Source organism: Salvelinus alpinus, chromosome 21 (assembly GCF_045679555.1).
Source record: "Salvelinus alpinus chromosome 21, SLU_Salpinus.1, whole genome shotgun sequence".
In the NCBI taxonomy this organism is placed as follows: domain Eukaryota; kingdom Metazoa; phylum Chordata; class Actinopteri; order Salmoniformes; family Salmonidae; genus Salvelinus; species Salvelinus alpinus.
In genome coordinates, this window is record NC_092106.1 from 835,020 (window position 1) to 858,268 (window position 23,249).

At 41.3% G+C, this 23,249-nt stretch overlaps 1 protein-coding gene across 3 annotated transcripts in view; it reads left to right on the top strand.

Annotated features, from left to right (window-relative positions):
• Positions 1-3,319: 3,319 nt before the first annotated feature.
• The window catches only part of atg16l1 (ATG16 autophagy related 16-like 1 (S. cerevisiae)), a 56,017-nt gene continuing 36,087 nt past the window's right edge, over positions 3,320-23,249 (top strand). For 2 of the 3 annotated variants that reach the window (XM_071356410.1, XM_071356411.1), the window contains exons 1-4: positions 3,321-3,639; positions 9,613-9,724; positions 9,847-9,940; positions 10,316-10,421. In XM_071356410.1, the coding sequence (XP_071212511.1) occupies positions 9,619-9,724; positions 9,847-9,940; positions 10,316-10,421 (306 nt within the window). In that variant the 5' untranslated portion in view covers positions 3,321-3,639; positions 9,613-9,618. Of the gene's footprint in view, positions 3,640-9,612; positions 9,725-9,846; positions 9,941-10,315; positions 10,422-23,249 lie in introns of all 3 variants that reach the window. The other variant, XM_071356409.1, reaches the window with a different exon arrangement.

Genomic DNA, 23,249 nt, shown 5'->3' on the forward strand with positions numbered 1-23,249 from the left:
AATGCTGTGGTAGCTATGCTGGTTAAGTGTGCCTTGAATTCTAAATAAATCCCTGTGTCACCAGCCAAGCACCCCCACATCATCACACCTTCACGGTGGGAACCACACATGCAGAGATCATCTGTTCACAAACTCTGCGTTTCACAAAGACACAGCGGTTGGAACCAAAAATCTCAAATTTGGACTCATCAGACCAAAGGATAGATTTCCACTGGCCTAATGTCCATTGCTCATGTTTCTTGGCACAAGCAAGTCTCTTCTTATTATTGGTGTCCTTTAATAGTGGTTTCTTTGCAGCAATTCAACTATGAAGGCCTGATTCATCCATTCTCCTTTGAAGAGTTGATGTTGATGTGTCTGTTACTTGAACTCTGTGAAGCATTTATTTAGACTGCAATTTCTGAGGCTGGTAACTCTAATGAACTTATCCTCTGCAGCAGAGGTAACTATGGGTAATCTTTTCCTGTGGCGGTTCTTATGAGAGCCAGTTTCACCATAGCATTTGAAGAAACTTTCAAAGTTCTTGACATTTTTTGGATTGACTGACCTTCATGTTTAAAAGTAATGACGGACTGTTGTTTCTCTTTGCTTATTTGAGCTGTTCTTGCCATAATATGGACTTGGTATTTTACCAAATAGAGTTATCCTCTGTATACCACCTCTACCTTGTCACCTCACAACTGATTGGCTCAAATGCATTAAGGACAGAAATTCCCCAAATTAACTTTTAACAAGGCACACCTGTTAATTGAAAAGCATTCCAGGTGACTACCACATGAAGCTGATTGAGAGAATGCCAAGAGTGTGCAAAGGGTGGATACTTTGAAGAATCTCAAATATGAATCTCAAATATGTTTAACACTTTTTTTTACTACATGATTCCATATGTGTTATTTTATAGTTTTGATGTCTTCAATATTATTCTACAATTTAGAAAATAGTAAAAATAAAGAAAACCTTTGAATGAATAGGTGTGTCCAAACTTTTGACTGGTACTGTATATTACACAAAGAGTCAGAACGGGAACAATTCCAAAAGCACAACATTATTTTACAGTCATTACAATTGACAAGTCCTTTACATCCCCAAGGTCATTAGAGTCATCAATGAAACGAAGAGAGGCCGGCATGCAGTCTTGGATAAGAAAGGGAAAACATGCAAGGTAGAGAAGACATGCAGGAGAACGGGTACATGCAGGAAAGGGAAACATGGAGAGAGGCAAAATTAGAATGTATCCCTTTGGACTATAGTGTTGGCAGTTGCACTTGAAGAAGGTTCTTACTGTGGAATGCAAGGTTTGGTTTTTGCCAGGCATAATGGGACCCATGTTGTCCAAAATGTTGACTCAAGTTTGCCAAAAAGCACCTAGAAGAATGTTCTATGGACAGATGATTCAAAAGTATAACTTTATTTGACATGTTTTAGTGTTAAGATGTCCCTTCACTGGAACTAAGGGCCCTAGCCTGAACCATGAAAAACAGCCCCAGACCATTATTCCTCCTCCACCTAACTTTACAGTTGGCACTGTGCATTGGGGAAGGTAGCATTCTCCTGGCATCCGCCAAATCCAGATTCATCCGTTGCACTGCCAGATGGTGATACATGATTCATCACTCCAGAGAACACGTTTCCACTGCTACAGAGTACAATGGCCGCAAGCTTAACACCACTCCAACTGACGCTTGGCATTGCGCATGGCGATCTTAGGCTTGTGTGCGGCTGCTCGGCCATGGAAACCTATTTCATTAAGCTGGCAACAAACAGTTATTGTGCTGATGTTGCTTCCAGAGGCAGTTTGGTACTCGGTTTCAGCACTTGGCGGTCCTGTTCTTTGAGCTTGTGTGATCTACCACTTCGCGGCTAAGCCATTGTTGCTCCGACACATTTCCACTTCGCAATAACAGCACTTACATTTGACCGGGGCAGCTCTAGCAGTGCATAAACTTGACAAACTGACTTGTTGGAAAGGTGGCCTCCTATGACGGTGCCATGTTGAAAGTCTCTGAGCTCTTCAGTAAGGCCATTCTACTGCCAATGTTTGTCTATGGTGATTGTATAGCTGTGTGCTCGACCTACCAAGGAGCATCAGTACATTGTGGGAAAGATGGCGGAAGCGGACATTGAAGTGGATTGTGATTCTAATGACGCTAGAATCAAGGAGAATTGGAGTATTGTCCAAAATAATGGAAAATGGAGCACAGTGCTGAAAATGTCCCTTCGTATCTTGTACGGGTATGGTTTGTTAATGAGGAGCAGCTGATCGAAATACTACTCTTGAAGAATCCATTTGAGCTATTCAAACTGGTGGAGAGTGTAATGGGTGAAGTGAAGGCTGTGAGGATCACGAGAGGCGGGCTGAAAGGAACATGTGTTGCGTCTCACCCGATTTTATAAGTTTGACGTATCGTATGTGTCTCTTCGGAACAGGTCACCCCTCAAGGGGTTATATCTGGCGTCTCGTGGGAAGTCGATGTTGAAGAAATTAAAAATATGAATTCCGGGAGTGATTGATGCACGTTGGATGAATCGTGTGGTGAATGATGAAAAAGTGAAGAGTTTATCTGTTCTTTAGTTTTTTGAAATGGAGTCTCTCCCTACTCAAGTGCAGTTTGGGTATATCAACTACAGAGTCAGAGCATTTATCCCACGACCAATACAGTGTGATCATTGTAAAGCTTTTGGTTGCAAGTGTTTGTAGAAGGGAGAAACTGAGATGTCCAAGTTGTGGAAAAGATCATATCATGTGTTATAAAAGTGATGAAAATGTAACATGTTGCAATTGTGGTGGGAACCATGAAACCACGTCTTTTGAAGGGTGGAAGAAAATGATGTGGCCAAAGTTAAGGTTGTCCAGAGCATTTCATATGCAGCAGCTGTTAAAAGGGTTGAGGGTTTGAATGGTGCTCCTGATATGTCCATGGTGGTGGATAGGCAGTGGTGGATTTAGGTAGAGGCAACATGGGCAGCCGCCCAGGGCGGCAACTTGCCGGGGGCGGCGCGGGGCGCCCGCACAAAAAAAATCGGATTGGTGACATTTGTGTGATCGGTGTTCTATCGCTCATTTGCACGTCACGTCAATGATATCATGTCACCATGTGACAGGCGCCCTGATTCTAGTTTGTGAGCTAGACAGGCTACTACAGCCTGAGAAGGGAGATATGGAGATTTGAAAGAAGGACGAAGTGGGAGTTTTGTTTTGGTCAATTTACAATTTTTATTTGGGTGGATTAAATTCGTTACTCTATCAAGTATGGATTAGATTTGTTCCCCCTTTCTTTTTTTAAACCCGTCCAGTTGGTGGCGCCAATACATATCTTTGGGATGTAGTCCGCCATAAAACTCACAGAAGAAGAAGTTGTACCTACACCTGGTTTATTGTGACCAAAATGTGCAATCCGAGATGATTTTCTGTTTGTTTTATAAATAGTTTTGGCTCGTCTCGGCTGATGAATATCGACTGTCTTAATTCGCTACCGTTTGCTAGCTGGCTGTTAGGTATCACAAGCTAGCTATGTGGTTTAAATAGGAAAACTTTTTTCAAAACATCAACTAACGCCAATTTAGCACAAGTAAGCAGCTGAAAACGACTAAATGTCATGATCTGAGTGGATGTGGAACTACCTACGCTAGCTAGCGAACGTAAGTTAACATTTTCCATTCCTCTTGATGCTATCTATCACGCTAGCTAATGACTGCGTGTTTGAAAACATAGCTACATAGCTTACAAGCTAGCTAGCGTTAGCAGATAGACTGCTAGCTAGCTTGTCGTGCTATAGACGAAACGTACAACTTTATAATTAAAACTGTACATATGCATCGTTAGCTAGCAAACATTAGCTACATAAACTAACATTAGGTATTTTTAACTAGCTGGCTAATAGCTAGTTAATGTAGGAGGCATCTGTGGCGTAATTTTAGCTAGTAAACGTTAGCTTGCTAACAATATCTTAGCTAGACCAGAACGGGCTACCATAATCTTCAAAGTTGACAGGTTAATTAGCTGTTTATGATTGTGTATAGTGCTTGTTTGCGCAGTCAATCGGAAGGTTATGCCTTTCACCAACACCACATGACGTTGTTACTTCTCCGGCAAATGATTTAGCAAGCCGAGCTCCCTGTCATCCAGGACCTCTAATTTACCAGGCTGTGTTAGAGGAAGGCCCAACATTTTTTTCAGACTCAAGTCACCCAAGCCATAGACTGTTCTCTCTGCTACCTCATGGCAATTGGAACCAACAGTACCCTAACAGCATCTACCCCCAAGCCATGAGACTGCTAAACAAGACTGCTAAATAGCGAATCAAATGGCTACCCGGACTGCCTGCATTTACCCTTTTTTTGCACTATTATACCTACTCTATGCATACACACTGGACTCTACCCACACGCTCGCACATACTGACACCCCACCACACACACTACATGAGCCTGCACACATGCACATTGATGCCTCACACTTTAACACACGCTGCTGCTACTGTCTTATCTATGCTGTTGAGTAGTCACTTTACCCCTACCTAAACTCAGCAAAAAAAAGAAACCCCCTCTCACTGTCAACTGTTTATTTTCAGCAAACTTAACGTGTAAATATTTGAATGTATGATTCAACAATGGAGACATAAACTGAACAAGTTCCATGTGACTAACAGAAATTGAATAATGTGTCCCTGAACAAGGGGGGGGGTCAAAATCAAAAGTAACAGTCAGTATCTGGTGTGGCCACCAGCTGCAATAAGTACTGCAGTGCATCTCCTCCTGATGGACTGCACCACATTTGCCAGTTGTAAAATTTGATTTAAATAATGCAAAAACAGAGAAAGTAAAAGTGCAATATGTGCCATGTAAAAAAACAAATGTATAAGTTCCTTGTTCAGAACATGGGAACAAATGAAAGCTGGTGGTTCCTTTTAACAAGAGTCTTCAATATTCCCAGGTAAGAAGTTTTAGGTTGTAGTTATTATAGGAATTATAGGACTATTTCTCTCTCTACGATTTGTATTTCATATACCTTTGACTATTGGATGTTCTTATAGGCACTTTAGTATTGCCAGTGTAACAGTATAGCTTCCATCCCTCTCCTCGCCGCTACCTGGGCTTGAACCAGGAACACATCGACAACAGCCACCCTCGAAGCAGCGTTACCCATGCAGCGCAAGGGTAACAACTACTCCAAGTCTCAGAGCGAGTGACGTTTGAAACGCTATTAGCGCGCACCCCGCTAACTAGCTAGCCATTTCACATCGGTTACACCAGCCTAATCTCGGGAGTTGATAGGCTTGAACAGCAGAGCTGCTGGCAAAATGCACAAAAGTGCTGTTTGAATGAATGCTTACGAGCCTGCTGGTGCCCACCATCGCTCAGTCAGACTGCTCTATCAAATAATAGACTTAATTATAACATAATAACACACAGAAATACGAGCCTTTGGTCATTAATATGGTCGAATCCGGAAACTATCATTTCGAAAACAAAACGTTTATTATTTCAGTGAAATACGGAACCGTTCCGTATTTTATCTAACGGGTGGCATCCATCAGTCTAAATATTCCTGTTACATTGCACAACCTTCAATGTTATGTCATAATTATGTACAATTCTGGCAAATTAGTTCGCAATGAGCCAGGCTGCCCAAACTGTTGCATATACCCTGACTCTGTGTCACTTCTCTTGCGTTCATTGCACGCAATTTCACCTGGTTAGTATTGCCTGCTAACCTGGAGTTCTTTTAGCTAAATATGCAGGTTTAAAAATATATACTTCTGTTTATTGATTTTAAGAAAGGCATTGGTTTATGGTTAGGTACACGTTGGAGCAACGACAGTCCTTTTTCGCGAATGCGTACCACATCGATTATATGCAACGCAGGACACGCTAGATAAACTAGTAATATCATCAACCATGTTTACTATAACTAGTTATTATGATTGATTGTTTTTTGTAAGATACATTTTTAATGCTAGCTAGCAACTTACCTTGGCTTCTTACTGCATTCGCGTAACAGGCGGGCTCCTCGTGAGGCAGGTGGTTAGAGCATTGGACTAGTTAACCGTAAGGTTGCAAGATTGAATCCCTGAGCTGACAAGGTAAAAATCTGTCGTTCTGCCCCTGAACAAGGCAGTTAACCCACCGTTCCTAGGCCGTCATTGAAAATAAGAATGTGTTCTTAACCGACTTGCCTAGTTAAATAAAGGTAAAAAAAAAAGTTTTTAATTTTTAAAAAATAAATTCGGTGAAATCGGCGTCCAAAATTACCATTTTCCGATTGTTATGAAAACTTGAAATCGGCCCTAATTAATCGGCCATTCCGATTTAATCGGTCGACTTCTAGTGGATATAGATACTTTTGTACCGGTTTCCTCCATCTCCACAAGGTCATTTTGCTTTTCTGGGATTGATTTGCACTTTTCACACAAGTACGTTCATCTCTTGGAGACAAAGCATCTCCTTCCTGAGCAGTATGACGGCTGTGTGGTCCCATGGTGTTTGTACAGATGAACGTGGCACTTTCAGGCGTTCGGAAATTTGATGGTCCAGACTTGTGGAGGTCTACGTTTAATTTTTCTGAGGTCTTAGCTGATTTCTTCTGATTTTCCCATGATGTCAAGCAAAGAGGCACTGAGTTTGAAGGTAGGCCTTGCAATACATCCACAGGTACACCTCCAATTGACTCAAATGATGTCAATTAGCCTATCAGAAGCTTCTAAAGCCATGACATCCTTTTCTGGAATGTTCCAAGCTGTTTAAAGGCAGTCAACTTAGTGTATGTAAGCTTCTGGCCCACTGGAATTGGAATACAGTGAATTATAAGTAAAGTAATCTGTCTGTAAACAATTGTTGGACAAATTACTTGTCATGATTAAGTAGATGTCCTAACCGACTTGCCAAAACTAGTTTGTTAACAAGAAATTTGTGGTTGAAAAGCGAGTTTTAATGACTCCAACCTAAGTGTATGTAAACATCCGACTTCAACTGTACCAGTTTGAACAACAGGCACAACTCTGATATAAGTACATTATATTCCGTTGATGAAATGCCACGTGCGTCCACATCAGTGCATTCTTAACCTCTACCGCTTCTCTCTCCCGGATCCGGGATCCTCTTCATCAAAAAAGCTGACTAGCATAGCTTAGCCTAACGCGACAGGGATATCATGTAATATAATTTCATGAAATCACAAGTCCAATATAGCAAATGAAAGATAAACATCTTGTGAATCCAGCCATCATTTCCGATTTTAAAATGTTTTACAGCGAAAACACTATGTATTTATATTAGCTCACCACCGTAGCCAAACACACAACGCCATGTTTTCACCATGTTTCCACCGCATAGGTAGCTTTCACAAAACCCAGAAATAGAGATGAAAATTAATCACTAACCTTTGGACAACGTCATCAGATGACAGTCTTATAACATCATGTTATACAATACATTTATGTTTTGTTAGAAAATGTGCATATTTAGAGCTGCAAATCGTGGTTTTTACATTGTGAATACGTAGCCACAATGCACCAAAATGTCCGGAGATATTTTGGACAGTCACCTAATCTAACCAAAGAACTCATCATAAACTTTACTAAAAAATACATGTTGTACAGCAAATGAAAGATACACTGGTTCTTAATGCAACCGCTGTGTTAGATTTTTTAAAATAACGTTAGTACAACATACAGCATGCAATATTGTGAGACAGCGCTCACCTATTCTCCGCCTTGTTGGAGCCAACATATTCCACAAAAATACGAAATAACATAACAAATATTCTCTTACTTTTGATGATCTTCCATCAGAATGTTGTCCAAGGAGTCCTAGTTCCAGAATAAATCGTTGTTTTGTTTTAGAATGTCCATTTCTTCTGTCGAATTAGCAACTTTGGCTAGCCATGTGGAGGGCACATGTCCAAGAAATCTTTGCGCCTGGAACGAAAAATTACAAAATTCCCAGTAAACGTTGAATAAACTGGTCAAACTCGGTTGAAAATCCTACTTTATGATGTTTTTCTCATATGTATCCAATAAAATCAGAGCCAGAGAATTCCGTCGTGTATATGTAACGCATTTCAGAAGACAATGTGAAGTTCCCCTGTGCGCAGTTGAAAACTGACAAAAGAGCGGACCTGTCACTCCAAAAGCTCTCATTCGGCCTCACATCAAGCTAGACAACCCATTCAACCTTCTACTGCCTGTTGACATCTAGTGGAAGGCGTATGAAGTGCATACAGATCCATAAATATAAGCCAGTTGAATAGGCAGGCCCTGACAGAGCCCCATTTTCAGAATTTTCACTTCCTGTATGGAAGTTTGCTGCCAAATGAGTTCTGTTTTACTCACAGATATAATTCAAACAGTTTTAGAAACTTCAGTGTTTTCTATCCAATAGTAATAATAATATGCATATTGTATGATCTAGAACAGACTACGAGGCCGTTTAATTTAGGCACGATTTTTTCCCAACGTGAAAACAGCGCCCCCCCCCTATTAAGAAATTAACAACCTAACCATTACAAAACTTCTATTTGATCAAATAGCAAATTGGCATTTCCATTTTTTGTCGACTTAATTTGACTCTCATTGACCGCCATACAAAACTCCTCAGTTCGTGGTCTTATTTTCGTGGACCGATTTTTGGGCTTAGTAAACCCTGTCGCTTCACCTCTTTCTGTCTGGCTCTAGTCTGTGTTTTATATTTTTGTGTATATTTTTTTTGTATTGATATTCCACTTAACATGCTGACCAGACCGGACACGTCACTTCCGCGAGCGTTGAATTACATGCATGTGTGCATTTATTTTGCAGTCATTGCACCCACGCTACCTGCGGGCATCAGCAAGTGTCCGGGTGGCCCGGCGCTAAAATAGAAATCTGTTTTTTTTGTGACATGCAACGCACTGCATGTCCGGCCTCTCCCATCTCCTCATTGGTTTTTAGGAGCATATACCCTTGTGTTTCATTTCGGGACCGCCGTCCCCTCTAATGCAAACAATGTTTCTTATAACACCAATGCCCACTTCTAAATTAACCTCTATCCCCTAGGCACTCGAGAAGATCTGAAAGGATTGGAGTGGATAGGTATAAGAAAAATATCATGGGTATACTCCGGTAGGTTGTAGTAATGCTTTAGTTTGCCAACCGCCGTATTAAGTCCAAAATAAAAAGTCTGAAGGAGGAGAGATGACGAGAAACTAAATCGGTTTACCGTTTTCTGTGGATTAATTGTCGGAGTTGAGGACCTTGTGCATTTCAGGAAAAATAACAACCCAATGTTTATCCCAGGACAAATTAGCTAGCAAACAGCAAGCTAGTTAACTAAATTGCCATAAATCTTTAATGCTTTTTGACCTGTCCCCAAATTAATATAATTCAGTTTGTTTTGATATTTCAACCTGCATGTCCTGATCGTGTCTAGTGTGGGGGTACGAAATCAAAATGCGTGAGCGGTTTGGTCCGCATGTATGGCATTTTGAAAGATTTCAGATTTACTTGATATATTATTACTTAATATTGGAAGCTGTGGTGTGCCTAGATGCTTTTGCCAGTAATTTCTCCTGAAATGGGTTCACGAGACAGGCTGTGACGGATGTATTAACTTATTGGTGGGTGGGTGTGTGTGCAGGTGGTGATGGCAGAACGTCGTGTGGAGTGTTCATGGAAGAGGCACGTCGGTGAGCAGCTGAAGCAGAGGGACCGTGTGCAGAGGCAGGCCTTCGAGGAGATCATCCACCAATGTTAGTGCCCATACCATGTCTCAGTGCTCAAGATGCTATTGATTGACTGGTTTTTAGTTCTGCTGCCTGTGCAGTTATCCCAGAAAGTGTGTTTTTAAAGTACCTTTTTGTGTTTGTCTCAGATAACCGTCTCTTGGAGAAGTCCGATCTACAGGCTGTTCTTTCAGAGAGATACCAGTCGGACAAATATGACTTTCAGAACAGACATGACGGCAGGTAGGCCTCCCCAGGATTTGACCTTTGAACTTGTTTGTGTGTGTTGCGAAGCCAAGCTACTACCATATTGCTTATACCTATCCACTCCAGTATTTTCAGATCTACCCTCGTGCCTAGGGGATAGAGGTTCATTTAGAAGTGGGCATTGGCGTTATATGAACCGTTGTTTGCATTAGAGGGGATGGTGGTCCAGAAATCCCTTGCTTGTGAGAAAGTCTAAATGGGATCCTTGACATTCAAATCTTAGTCACCACATTGACGTTGAAACGGTTAGGTAAGGGTTATGGTTGGGTTAGGGTAGGGATTTCCCAAGAATCCCAGATAGCACTAACCTTGCTTGTGACCTTGTCTAACCATTTGTGTTTGGTTCCTCAGCCCGGGGGCGGACTCGAGTCGCAGCGACAACCTACAGCAGGAGATGGCCCAGATGCGAATCAGGCACCAGGAGGAGCTGACAGAGCTTCATAAGAAACGGGGCGAGGTTAGTGTGTTTATTGTTCCTGCCCGTCCAACGTCCAGGCCAAATCTTTTTCTGGAGAACTACACTGTAGGCTTTCGCGCCAACCCTAACCTGGCACAGCTGGCTCAGCTAATTGAGGTTCTGGGGAGCAGCTAATTAGAAAAATTGGTTGTGCTAGATTAGGGTTTGTGCGAAATCTGGAGGGTAGATCTCCAGAATGAGGGTTTGTCACCCCTTGGCTGTGTCTGAAAATGTTACTAGATGCCATCCTTGCTTCCTCATTTCCTCTCAAACCGAACTGGCCCCGGTTTTGAGGCAAAAATAGAACAGGTTTAAATTAACAAACCACTTCATACACAGAACAAAAATATAAATTCAATAATCAACAATTTCAAAGATTTTACTGAGTTAAAGTTCATTAAGGAATTCAGTAAATTTAATAAAATGTATTAGGCCCAAATCTATGGATTTCACATGACTGGGAATACAGATGGGTTTAAGAAAATAAAAAGTAGGCGCGTGGATCAGAAAACCACTCTGTAGCTGGAGTGACCACAATTGGCTTCATGCAGCGTGACACATCTTCGCATAGAGTTGATCAGGCTGTTGAATGTTGTCCCACTCCTCTTCAAAGGCTGTGCGAAGTTGCAGGATATAGGCGGGAACTGGAACACGCTAGTGTACACGTCGCTCCAGATCATCCCAAACATGCTCAGTGGGTGACATGTCAGGTGAGTATGCAGGCCATGGAAGAACTGGGACATTTTCAGCTACCAGGAATTGTGTAGAGATCCTTGTGACATGGGTCTGTGCATTATCGTGCTGAAACATGGTGATGGTGGCGGATGAATGGCACGACAACGGGTCTCAGATCTTGTCACGATATCTCTGCATTCAAATTGCCATCGATAAAATGCAATTTTGTTCGTAGCTAATGCCTGCAAATACCATAACACCACCGCCACCATGGGGTACTCGTTGACATCAGCAAACCGCTTGCCCACACGATGCCATACATGCTGTCTGCCACCTGCCCGGTACAGTTAAAACCGGGATTCATCCGTGAAGAGCACACTTCGCCAGCGTCGGTGAGCATTTGCCCACTGATGTTGGTTACGACACCGACCTGCAGGCAGGTCAAGACCCTGGTGAGGACGACGATCACTCAGATCTTCCCTGAGACGGTTACTGACAGTTTGTGCAGGATTTCTTTGTTTGTGCCAGATGTGGAGGTCCTGGGCAGGCATGGTTACACGTGATCTGCGGTTGTGAAGCCAGTTGGACATACTGCCAAATTTTTATTTTTATACATATTTATTTTTGTTGGACATGAAAAGAAATACAAATTGAACAGATACATCCTTTTATCCTCATATACCTGTTGAAACGCCTCCCTTCCCTTAACAACAAAAGCAATATGCATATAAAATATACAATTTGAAATAATATATAAATATGCATATGTACATATACAGTACCAGTCAAAAGTTTGGACACCTACTCATTCAAGGGGTTCTTTAAAAAAAAACTATTTTCTACATTGTAGAATAATAGTGAAGATGTCAACTATGACATAACACATGTAACCAAAAAGTGTTAAACAAATCAAAATATAATTGATATTCAGAGTAGTCACCCTTTGCCTTTATGACAGCTTTGCACACGCTTGGCATTCTCTCAACCAGCTTCATCTGGCTGCTTTTCCAACAGTCTTGAAGGAGTTCCCACATGTTATTTCATTTTATTTAACCTTCACTTAACCTCTAGGCTATGTGAGACGTTAGCGTCCCACATCAACAGCCAGTGATACTGCAGGGTGCCAAATTCAAAACAACAGAAATCCCATAATTTAAATTCCTCAAACATACAAGTATTTTACACCATTTTAAAGCTACACTTGTTGTAAATCCAACCAAAGTGTCCGATTTCAAAAAGGTTTTACGACCAAAGCACACCAAACGATTATGTAAGGTATGAGCCAAGTCACAGAACTAGACAGCCATTTTTCCAGCTAAAGAGAGCATTAACAAAAAGCAGAAATAGAGATCAAATTAATCACTAACCTTTGATCTTCATCAGATGACACTCATAGGACTTCATGTTACACAATACATATATTTTATGTTCGGTAAAGTTCATATTTATATCCAAAAATCTGAGTTTAGGCAAGATGCTACTGTATCACTTGGCAAAAAGCCTGAGAAAATGCATAGCGCCACATTAAAATGAATTACTATAAAATCAAACTTTCATTAAATCACACATGAAAGATACCAAATTAAAGCTACACTGGTTGTGAATCCAGCCAACATGTCAAAATTCAAATAGGCTTTTCAGCGGAAGCATACGAGGCTATTATCTGAGCATAGCACCATTGTAAACAAAAGAGAGAGAACATTTCAACTCTGCAGGAGCGACACAAAACGCAAAGTAAAAATATAATTCATGCCTTACCTTTGACGAGCTTCTGTTGGCACTCCAATATGTCCCATAAACATCACAAATGGTCCTTTTTTTGTTCGATTAATTCCGTCGATATATGTCCGCGTTTGATCCAGAAAAACACCAGTTCCAACTTGCTCAAACATGACGACAAAATATATCAAAGGTTACCAGTAAACTTTGCCCAAAAATGTCAAACTACTTATGTAATACAACTTTAGGTATTTTTTTTTACGTTAATAATCGATAAAATTGAAGACGGGATGATATGTGTTCAATACAGGATTAAAACGATATGTAGCATGCCTTCTGTTTGATTGAAACGTATGTCTAGGACACCAGGAGTGCCTCGACTTCAAGATGGCCGTATTTCTTCATTACACAAAGGAATAACCTCAACCTATTTCTCACGACTGTTGACATCCAGTGGAAGCCGTAGGAACTGCAAGCAAGTTGCTTAATCTGGTTTCCCAATGAAAGCTCATTGAAAAGACAGTGACCTCAAAAAAAAAATAAAAAAAAATATGAATGGTTTGTCCTTGGAGTTTCGCCTGCTAAATAAGTTCTGTTATACTCACAGACATGATTCAATCAGATTTAGAAAGTTCAGAGTGTTTTCTATCCAAATCTACTAATAATATGCATATCTTATCTCCTGGCGATGAGTAACTGTTGAATTTGCAGTTGAATTTGGGTATATTTTTCATCCAAACGTAAAAATGCTGCCCCCTACCCTAGAGAAGTTAACTAGGCAAGTCCGCTAAGAACAAATTCTTATTTACAATGACTGCCTATGGGACTTGCTGCCTTGTGGGACTCCCAATCACGTCCGGATGTGAAACATCCTGGTTATATGCTGAGCACTTGTTGGCTGCTTTAACTTCACTCTGCGGTCCAACTTATCCCGAACCATATCAATTGGGTTGAGGTCAGGGGATTGTGGAGGCAAGGTCATCTGATGCAGCACTCCATCACTCTCCTTGGTCAAATAGCCCTTACACAGCCTTGAAGTGTGTTGGGCCATTGTCCTGTGGAAAAACAGCGTATCGCTGCAGAGTGCTGTGGTAGCCATGCTGGTTAAGTTTGCCTTGAATTCTAAATAATTCTCTGACCATGTCAGTAGCAAAGCACCCCATCACCATCACACCACCTCCATGCTTCACGGTGGGAACCACACATGCCGAGATCATCTGTTCACCTACTCTGCGTCTCACAAAGACACGGCGGTTGGAACCAAAAATCTCACATTGGACTCATCAGATCAAAGGACAGATTCCCACCGGTCCAATTTCCTTTGCTCGTGTTTCTTTGAAACATACCAAACCTCTCTCTCGCCACAAAACAAACCTGGTCGAGTTGAGGATAAAAATAGCTGTCTGTTACAAATAGGGCTTAGAAGAGAAGGGGCAGAAAGTCTAAAATGTTGACAATTGTCTCCAGATCTTCAAAGTAGAGAGCACAATGGGGTTTCCAGTATAATTTGAAGGAAACCAGGACAGTGGGGCACAAGTAAGAGCAGGAAGGGAGGATAATTGGCAGAAGTGTGCTTCTGAGCGCCAGTTGGTACTTGGCGCATTACACCAGACAATAATTTTGTGTATTGGCTGCCCAAAAGTAAAGCAGTAAATTCTTTGAAGTATTGCTCTACGTATCCTAGGTGATTTGCCTGACCAGATAAAAATTACTGAATCTATCCAAGTTGGTGTAAAATTATTCCGGCAGAATGATTGGAAGACATTGAAAAAGGTATAGAAACCTAGGTAAAATGTTGTAGATTGGATTCTGCCAGCTAAGGAGCGAGGCAGTCTGCTTTAACTTGTGTGACTAGACTTGCAAAGTCAGTTTTATGGAGGATAGCCAGAGAATGTGTTGTATTCACACATAAATAGGAAAAACCAGAGGGCGACAGACAAAGGCAGTGCTCCAGGGGGAATTTGCTTGGCAGCGGGGTTGACCGAAAACGTTCATTTTGTAACCTGAGAGTGATCCAAATGTGTTTAAAATATGCTGTATGTTATTGACCGTTCACAGGGTTAGTGATTTATAATAGTAGATAATCTGAATACAGTGACACTTTCTTCTTCATTAGCTTGGTTTATTCCAGAGAATGATGAGGATTTTAAGGCCAAGGAAAGCGGTTCTATCGCAAGTGCAAACAGGAGCGGGGACGTAAGGAACCCTTGACGGGTCCCTCTGTAGAGGGAATTATTTTCAATGTTGAGTCAGTGTGTACGCTAGCCGTAGGAGTAGAATAGAGCAGACGTATCCATGAGATGAAAATAGACCCCAAACCAAATCTTCCCGAAATCTTAAATTAATAATCCCACTCCACCCGGTCGAAAGCCTTCTCCGCATCAAGAGAAACAATGATTTTGGTGTATGGAGAGCGAGTATAATGTTCAAAAGATGGCGTACATTGGAAAGCAGTTGTCGGCCTTTGATGAAACCCGTTTGATCATCAGATATGACATCCTGAAGGCAGGGTTCCAGCCGGCATGCTAGAACCTTAGCTAATAGTTTAACATCCGCAATCAAAAGTGAAATGAGCCTATATCCACCACATTCCACCGGATCTTTATCTTGAGTATTAGTGAGATGGAGGCTTGAATTGGCATCGGGGGGGCCCTGTGCTATTGAGTCGGTGAACATATCTAATAGTAATGGGGCAAGCTGATCGGGTAATAAAATAAAATGTAAGGGCAAGCCATCAGGTCCTGCGGCCTTGCCACTTTGCGTTAACTTTAGACCCTTATCTCATCTAGATGCCGAGGGTTATCCAGAACTTTACTCATGTCCATAACTTAGGTATCAATGGATGGAATATCTAAAGAGTTGTCCATAGCTGTATTATCTGATGGTGGTTTGGATTTGTGGAGGTTTGAATAAAATTACAAGTTATATTAATATTAGAGGGATCACTTGCAATATTATGGGAAGAGTCATATACTTGAGAAATAAGATGAGATTTTAAGCGTTCTTAGTTGGTGTGCCAAAAGGCGGCTGGCCTTGTCACCATATTCGAAGTACGTCCCCTTTGTTCGTTGCAACAGAAACTCTGCTTTATCAGTGGAAAGTAGGTTAAATTGAGTTTGAAGTTTTAGCGCCTTTGCGTATAATTCAGGGAATGGGGAAGTTGTATATTGGCGGCCTATTGCCAGGATTAAGTCCAGTAGTTCTTGAAGTTTCAGTTCTTTGTTTCACCATAATGAGCATTGTAAGAAATTCTTTCCCCGTAATACACCTTTGGAACTCTGCCAAAGAAGAAAGGGAGAGGTGTCATCATGAATACATCTGTTGGTTGAAATAAAGTCACAGATTTCTTTGTTAGACAATAAGGTCCTGTTAAATCTCCAATTCTACTATTTTCTTCTGTTCGGAGTAAGAGCTTAGGCATAATGTGGGGGGAATGGTCCGAAATTACTATAGCAGAATATTCTGTAGTCTTAACTGAGGGGAGACAGGATTTATCTAAAAAGTAGAGGCGGTGGGTGTTAAGATTAGGGAGTGAGGCTAAAATATGTCATAAATCTAGTAAAAGTGATCATCAACTAAGGCCAACGTAAATCATGGTAGTTCAGAATCCCCATTAAAAAAAAATATACATCAAGCAGACCCCAAATTTAAGAATGTGCATTCGGAAAGTATTCAGACACCTTTTTCCAAATTTTGTTACTTTACAGCCTTATTCTAGAATGGATTAAATCATTTTTTCCCCCTCATCAATCTACACACACTACCCAATAATGACAAGGCAAAAACAGGTTTTTAGAACTGAAATATCACATTTACATAAATATTCTGACCGTTTACTCAGTACTTTGTTGAATCACCTTTGGCAGTGATTACACCCTTGAGTCCTGGGTATGGCGCTACAGTCTTGGCACACCTGTATTTTCGGAGTTTCTCCCGCTGTTATCTGCAGATCCTCAAGCTCTGTCAGGTTGGATGTGGAGCGTCACTGCACAGCTATTTTCAGGTCTCTTCAGAGATGTTCGATCGGGTTCATGTCCGGGCTCTGGCTGGGCCACTCAAGGACTTTCAGAGACTTGTCCCGAAGCCACTCCTGCTTTGTCATGGCTGTGTGCTTAGGGTCGTTGTCCTGTTGGAAGGTGAACCTTCGCCCCAGTCTAAAGTCCAGAGCGCTCTGGAGCAGGTTTTCATCAAGGATTTCTCTGTACTTTGCTCCGTTCATCTTTACCTTGACCCTGACTGGTCTCCCAGTCCCTGTGGCTGAAAAACATCCCCACAGCATCATGATGCCACCTCCATACTTCACTGTGCCAGGTTTCCTCCAGACGTGACACTTGGCATTCAGGCCAAAGAGTTCAATCTTGGTTTCATCAGACCAGAAAATCTTGTTTCTCATGGTCTGAGTGTCTAGGTGCTTTTTGCCAAACTTCGAGCAGGCTGTCATGTTCCTTTTACTGAGTGGCTTCCGTCTGGCCACTCTACCATAAAGGCCTGATTGGTGGAGTTGTGTATTTATCTTCAAAATATTCTTACAATGTAGAGGACTAAAGGTCAAGATGACTAAAATTCAAGCATACTAACGATCAATGGAAATAGTGGTTTGTCTGTAATAGGGGATTAATGATCAATGAGTCAGAGACATGGGAGAAATTTCAGTCCTGGGCTCCTAGCTACATGGCAAGTTCTCATTGGTCTGAATTGTTTATACATTGAACCTGAAATAGGATACTTGTTATTTAGCCATTGGCCCAGTTTTATTGCAAGGAATTCAAATTGGTCAATTACAGGCTAGGGCTGGGTTATAAAACTACATCCTGTCCCTTTGTTCTGTGGAGAGAATCACAGGGGAGAATGAACATCTACCTCCCCGCATGATTTGTTCTCTTTGAATAAACCTATTTTCCTCCCCCTGATTTGCTTTGGGGTCTGTGTTATTGAAGAGTAACATCAACTGCTAAGAGTGCTTCGGAGTGACCATCGGCTTCTTGGTCACCTCCCTGACCAAGGCGCTTCTACACCTATTGCTCAGTTTGGCCGGGCGGCCAGCTCTAGGAAGAGTCTTGGTGGTTCCAACTTGTTCCATTTAAGAATGGAGGCCACTGTGTTCTTTGGGACCTTCAATGCTGCAGACATGTTTTTTTTTTTTTTTGGTACCCTTCCCCAGATCTGTGCCTCAACACAATCCTGTCTCGGAGCTTTACGGACAGTTCCTTTGACCTCATGGCTTGGTTTTTGCTCTGACATGCACTATCAACCCTGGGACCTTATATACACAGGTGTGTGCCTTACCAAATCATGTCCAATCAATTGAATTTACCACAGGTGGACTCCAAGTTGTAGAAACATCTCAAAGATGATCAATGGAAACAGGATGCACCGGAGCTAAATTGAGTCTCATAGGAAAGGGTCTGAATACTTAAGGTTTTTCTGTTTATTTTTACTAAATTAGCTGAAATGTCTAAATTAGTTTTTGCTTTGCAATTATGGGGTATTGTGTGTAGAATGCTTTTTTATTTTATTTAATCTGTTTTAGAGTAATGCTGTACCGTAGCAATGTGGAAGAAGTCAAGGCATCTGAATACTTTCCTAAAGGACCATTATCATGCACATGTCTTGAAACTGGGGCAGCGGGGGGAAATGCATGTCTATGCGCTTACAGTGAATGGAGGACGCTTTTCCCGTGGTTCATATTCATGCCAGCCAGGTAGGCTATACTCCTGTTAAGATTAACAATGTGCTTTAATGTTAGGAAAGTTGAGAAATAAATACAGTAGGGCTAGCCTATAGAAAGCTGATGGGATCCTCCTTTTTAGTAGAGGCCATCACACTTTTTTTTCTCACGCTATTGCATAGCCTATAGAAATGTGGTGCAAAATGAGCTCATAGGCTCTCAAGAAGTGTTTGATTTTCGAACACATTTGTATTGACGTCAATGATTGGAGTGAAAATAAAGTGCTGAGTACCAGGCAGTTAGCAAGTTTGGTAGGCTACTAATGACCATCAGCTTGGAGAAGCCTAATTACCGTGATTAAACGTTCACGTGGAATTTGACTGCCTTCATGACTCGTGACCTCTAGTGTGGTGGTAATATGGTCGCCGCAGCAGCTAGTGTGTGGTATTCAATGTAGGCCTACATTCCATAAGGCTTTTGAAAAAAACATGCTGGGCTTGACATTAACCTGTTTATGCACTCGTCCTTCAGACAAGGTGACTGAAAATGTTGTGGTTGTTTGATGCAAGAAACCACTTCACAAAGTAAAATGCATTTTTATTCCCATAACATTATTACAGAGAATCAGACATCTTATGCTACCCTCTGCCTATTGACTTATTCAAGCCTGTCTCAAAATACATCACTGCATCACTCATCACTCGCTTTTCAAAGATGTTTAGAAATGTACACATTTTGTGCTCTTGTAGGAAGCATTCACTCCCCTATTGTTGACTACAAATTATCTATAACTGGGCTAATAACTTGCAAAGGATATTAACAAAATGTTCACACGTGGCTACATGCAGCTCTCGCTTTGATCTCAAAACAAGTGCATCTGCTCACGACCACTCATGTTGTAAACAGTCCACCATGAAAAAATCTACCAGCCGCTTATTTTTTAACAGCCAAAATATGTTTTGCCCCCGCAATAAAAAAAAAACTGATGGCCATGCTTTTGTAATGTTTAAAAAATATATGTATTAGATGTAATGTGGTATATTGCGACCTAACATGCTGACCAGACCGTGTCACGTGCTCGAATAAATGTATACATGTTATTCAATCATTGCACCCACACTGCTCGCGAGCGTCTGTGTAGCCAGGTGCTAAAATAGAACTTGGTTCTATTTGTGACTCAACGCGCTGCAAGTCCTGCCTCTCCCATCTCCTCATTTGGTTTTTAGGAGCATACACCTACAGAGGTGATTGAAAGAACTCAGGTACAGAATCCAGTCGGTTGTGATAACGCACCTTAAAGTTGGTTGCCAAACGCCATATAAAGTCTGAAGAAGCTTGAAGGAAGGAGGAGAGATGACTAGAAACAAATTCGGATTACCGTTTAATCTGTGTATAAATTGTCAGCGTAGAGGACTTTGCATTTCAGGTAAACTAACATCTAATATCCCAGGATAAATTAGCTAGCTCGTGTCTGGTGTGGGTGGGCCAGACTGCGCCATGCATGTAAGTCTTTTAACCAAAATATCAGCTTTACAGGGACTATGGTGGTCTGTAATACAGACTCGGTCAGGGAGAAGTTGAAAATGTCAGTGAAGACACTTGCCAGTTGGTCTGTGCATGCTTTGAGTTCACGTCCCGGTAATCTCTCTGGCACCGAGGCTTTGTGAATGTTGACCTGTTTAAAGGTCTTGCTCACATCGGCTATGGAGAGTGATCACACAGTCGTCCAGAAAAGCTGGTGCTCTCATGCATGCTTCAGTGTTGCTTGCCTCGAAGCGAGCACAAGGCTTTTCGCTCTTCTGGTAGGCTCGTGTCACTGGGCAGCTCACGGCTGGCTTTCCCTTTTGTAGTCAGTAATATTTTTCAAGCCCTCCCACATCACACGAGCGTCAGAGCCGGTGTAGTAGGAGTCCTATATTGACCCTGCCTGTTTGATGGTTCGTCTGAGGGCATAGCAGGATTTATTTTAAGCGTCCGGATTAGTATTCCGCTCCTTGAAAGCGGCAGCTGTAGCCTTTAGCTCGATCCGAATGTTGCCTGTAATCCATAGCTTCTGGTTGGGTTATGTACGTACAGTCACTGTGGGGATGACGTCGTCGATGCACTTATTGATGAAGCCGATGACTGACTGACAGGTGGTATACTCCTCAATGTCATTGGATGAATCCTGGTACATATTTCAATCTGTGCTAGCAAAACATTCAAGTAGCATCTGCTCCATCTGACCACTTCCGTATTGAGCAAGTCACTGGTACCTCCTGCTTTAGTTGGTGCTTGTAAGCAGGAATCGGGAGGATAGAATTAGGGTCAGATTTGTCAAATGGAGGGTGAATGAGAGCTCTGTGTGTGGGGTAAAGGTGTTCTAGAGTTTTATATGTATTTTTTTCTCTTTTCCTCTAGTTGCACGTGACATGCTGGTAGAAATTAGGTAAAACGGATTTAAGTTTCCCTGCATTAAAGTCCCCGGCGGCTAGGAGCGCTGCTTCTGCATGAGCATTTTCTTGTTTGCTTATGGCCCTGTACAGCTTGCTGAGTGATCTTAGCATCGGTTTATGGTGTTTAATTGATGGCTACGAATAATATAGATGAGAACTCTCTTGGTAAATTGTCATGTGGTATTCTACCTCAGGCAAACAATACCTCAAGACTTCTTCAGTATTAACCTTTCTAGGACAGACGTTCCGCTAGCGGAACCCCCCCCCAACATTCCGCTGATTTTTTTTAATTTTTTTTTTATTTTTTATATTTAACTTTCACACATTAACAAGTCCATTAGAGCAAATGAAAGATAAACATCTTGTGAATCCAGCCAACATGTCCGATTTTTAAAATGTTTTACAGCGAAAACACAACATATATTTGTTAGCTCACCACCAAATCCAAAAAACACAGCCATTTTTCCCAGCAAAGATAGCTTTCACAAAACCCAGAAATGGAGAGAAAATTAATCACTAACCTTTGAACATCTTCATCAGATGACACTCATATGACATCATGTTACACAATACAATGTTTTGTTCGATAATGTGCATATTTATAGCCACAAATCTTGGTTTACATTGGCTCCATGTTCAGAAATGGCTCCAAAATATCCGGAGACATTTTAGAGAGCCCCGTCATCTAACATAAATACTCATCATAAACTTTGATGATACATGTTTTACATATGATTAAAGATACGCTGGTTCTTAATGCAACCGCTGTCAGATTAAAAAAAAACTTTAGTAAAAAGCACACCATGCATTAATCTGAGACGGCGCTCAAATATAAATAACATTTCTCCGCCATGTTGGAGTCAACAGAAATACGAAATTACATCATAAATATTCCCTTACCTTTGAATATCTTCATCAGAATGCAATGCCAGGAATCCTATTTCCACAATAAATCGTTTTTTTGTTCGACGTTCATTACTTGTGTCATATTAGCAACTTTATCTAGCATGTGTAGTACACGTGTCCAAACACCGGCGCATTGAAGGCAAACGTCGGATGAAATCTTCAAAAAGTTATATTACAAATCGAATAAACTGGTCAAAATTTGTAGAGAATCTTTAGGATGTTGTTATCATATATATCCAATAACATCCCAACTGGAGCATTTCTTCATGTCTATAACTCATGGCACACATGGACATCACATGGCTAGCGTGCGTGGCCAGGAACTGGAACTCTGCCAGACCAGTCACTCAAATAGCTCCCATCTGGCCCCACATCACACTAGAGGCTTCATTCCACGTTCTACCGACTGTTGACATCTAGTGGAAGGCATATGAAGTGCATACAGATCCATAAATGACAGATTTGAATAGGCGATGACTTTCACATCGACCCATTCAGATTCTTCACTTCCTGTTTGGAAGTTTGCCTGCCAAATGAGTTCTGTTATATACAGACATAATTCAAACAGTTTTAGAAACTTCAGAGTGTTCTATCCAATAGTAATAATAATAATATGCATATATTATGATCTGGGACAGAGTAGGAGGCCGTTCAATTTGGGCACCAATTCATCAAAAGTGAAAATGCTGCCCCCTATCCCAAAAGTTAAACATCGAGCACCAGCAGTTATTGACAAACAACCCTTCCCGCGATTTACCAGACGTAGCTGCTCAGTCCTGATGCACGGAGAAGCCAGCCAGCTCTATATTATCCGTGTCGTCGTTCAGACACGTCTCGGTGAAATGTAAGATATTCGTTTTTAATGTCCCATTGGTAGGATAGTCTTATAATTCTAGATCGTCCAGTTTATAGTTCGCATTTTAGTCTTTAAAGATAAAATCTTCATCCAGTTCGAGGTGAGTAATCGCTGTTCTGATGTCCATAAGCTCTTTTCAGTCATAAGCGGTAGCAGCAACTTTGTGTACAAAATGAGTTACAAATAATGCGACAAAACAAACACAATAGCACAGGTGGTTAGGAGCCTGTAAAACGGCAGCCATCCTCTCCGGCGCCATTATATATAATTGATGTGTTCACTATTATTCTACAATGTAGAAAATAGTAAAAATATAGAAAAACCCTGGAATAAGTAGGTGTGTCCAAACTTTTGACTGGTAATGTATATAATTGAGGCAGCAACTGAGTCAGAAGTTCCCAGTTATAAGCAGGGGTATGTGCTACTCCACTGCTAATAATTATAAGTTAAGATTAACTATAAGAATTCTTAAGATGATAAATGATATCATGCTCAGGGCTCCAGCTATGCATTTGGTTTGCTAACTTGCTAGCTAAGTGGCTAGATGTCAAGATCAAGTTTCTTGGTTA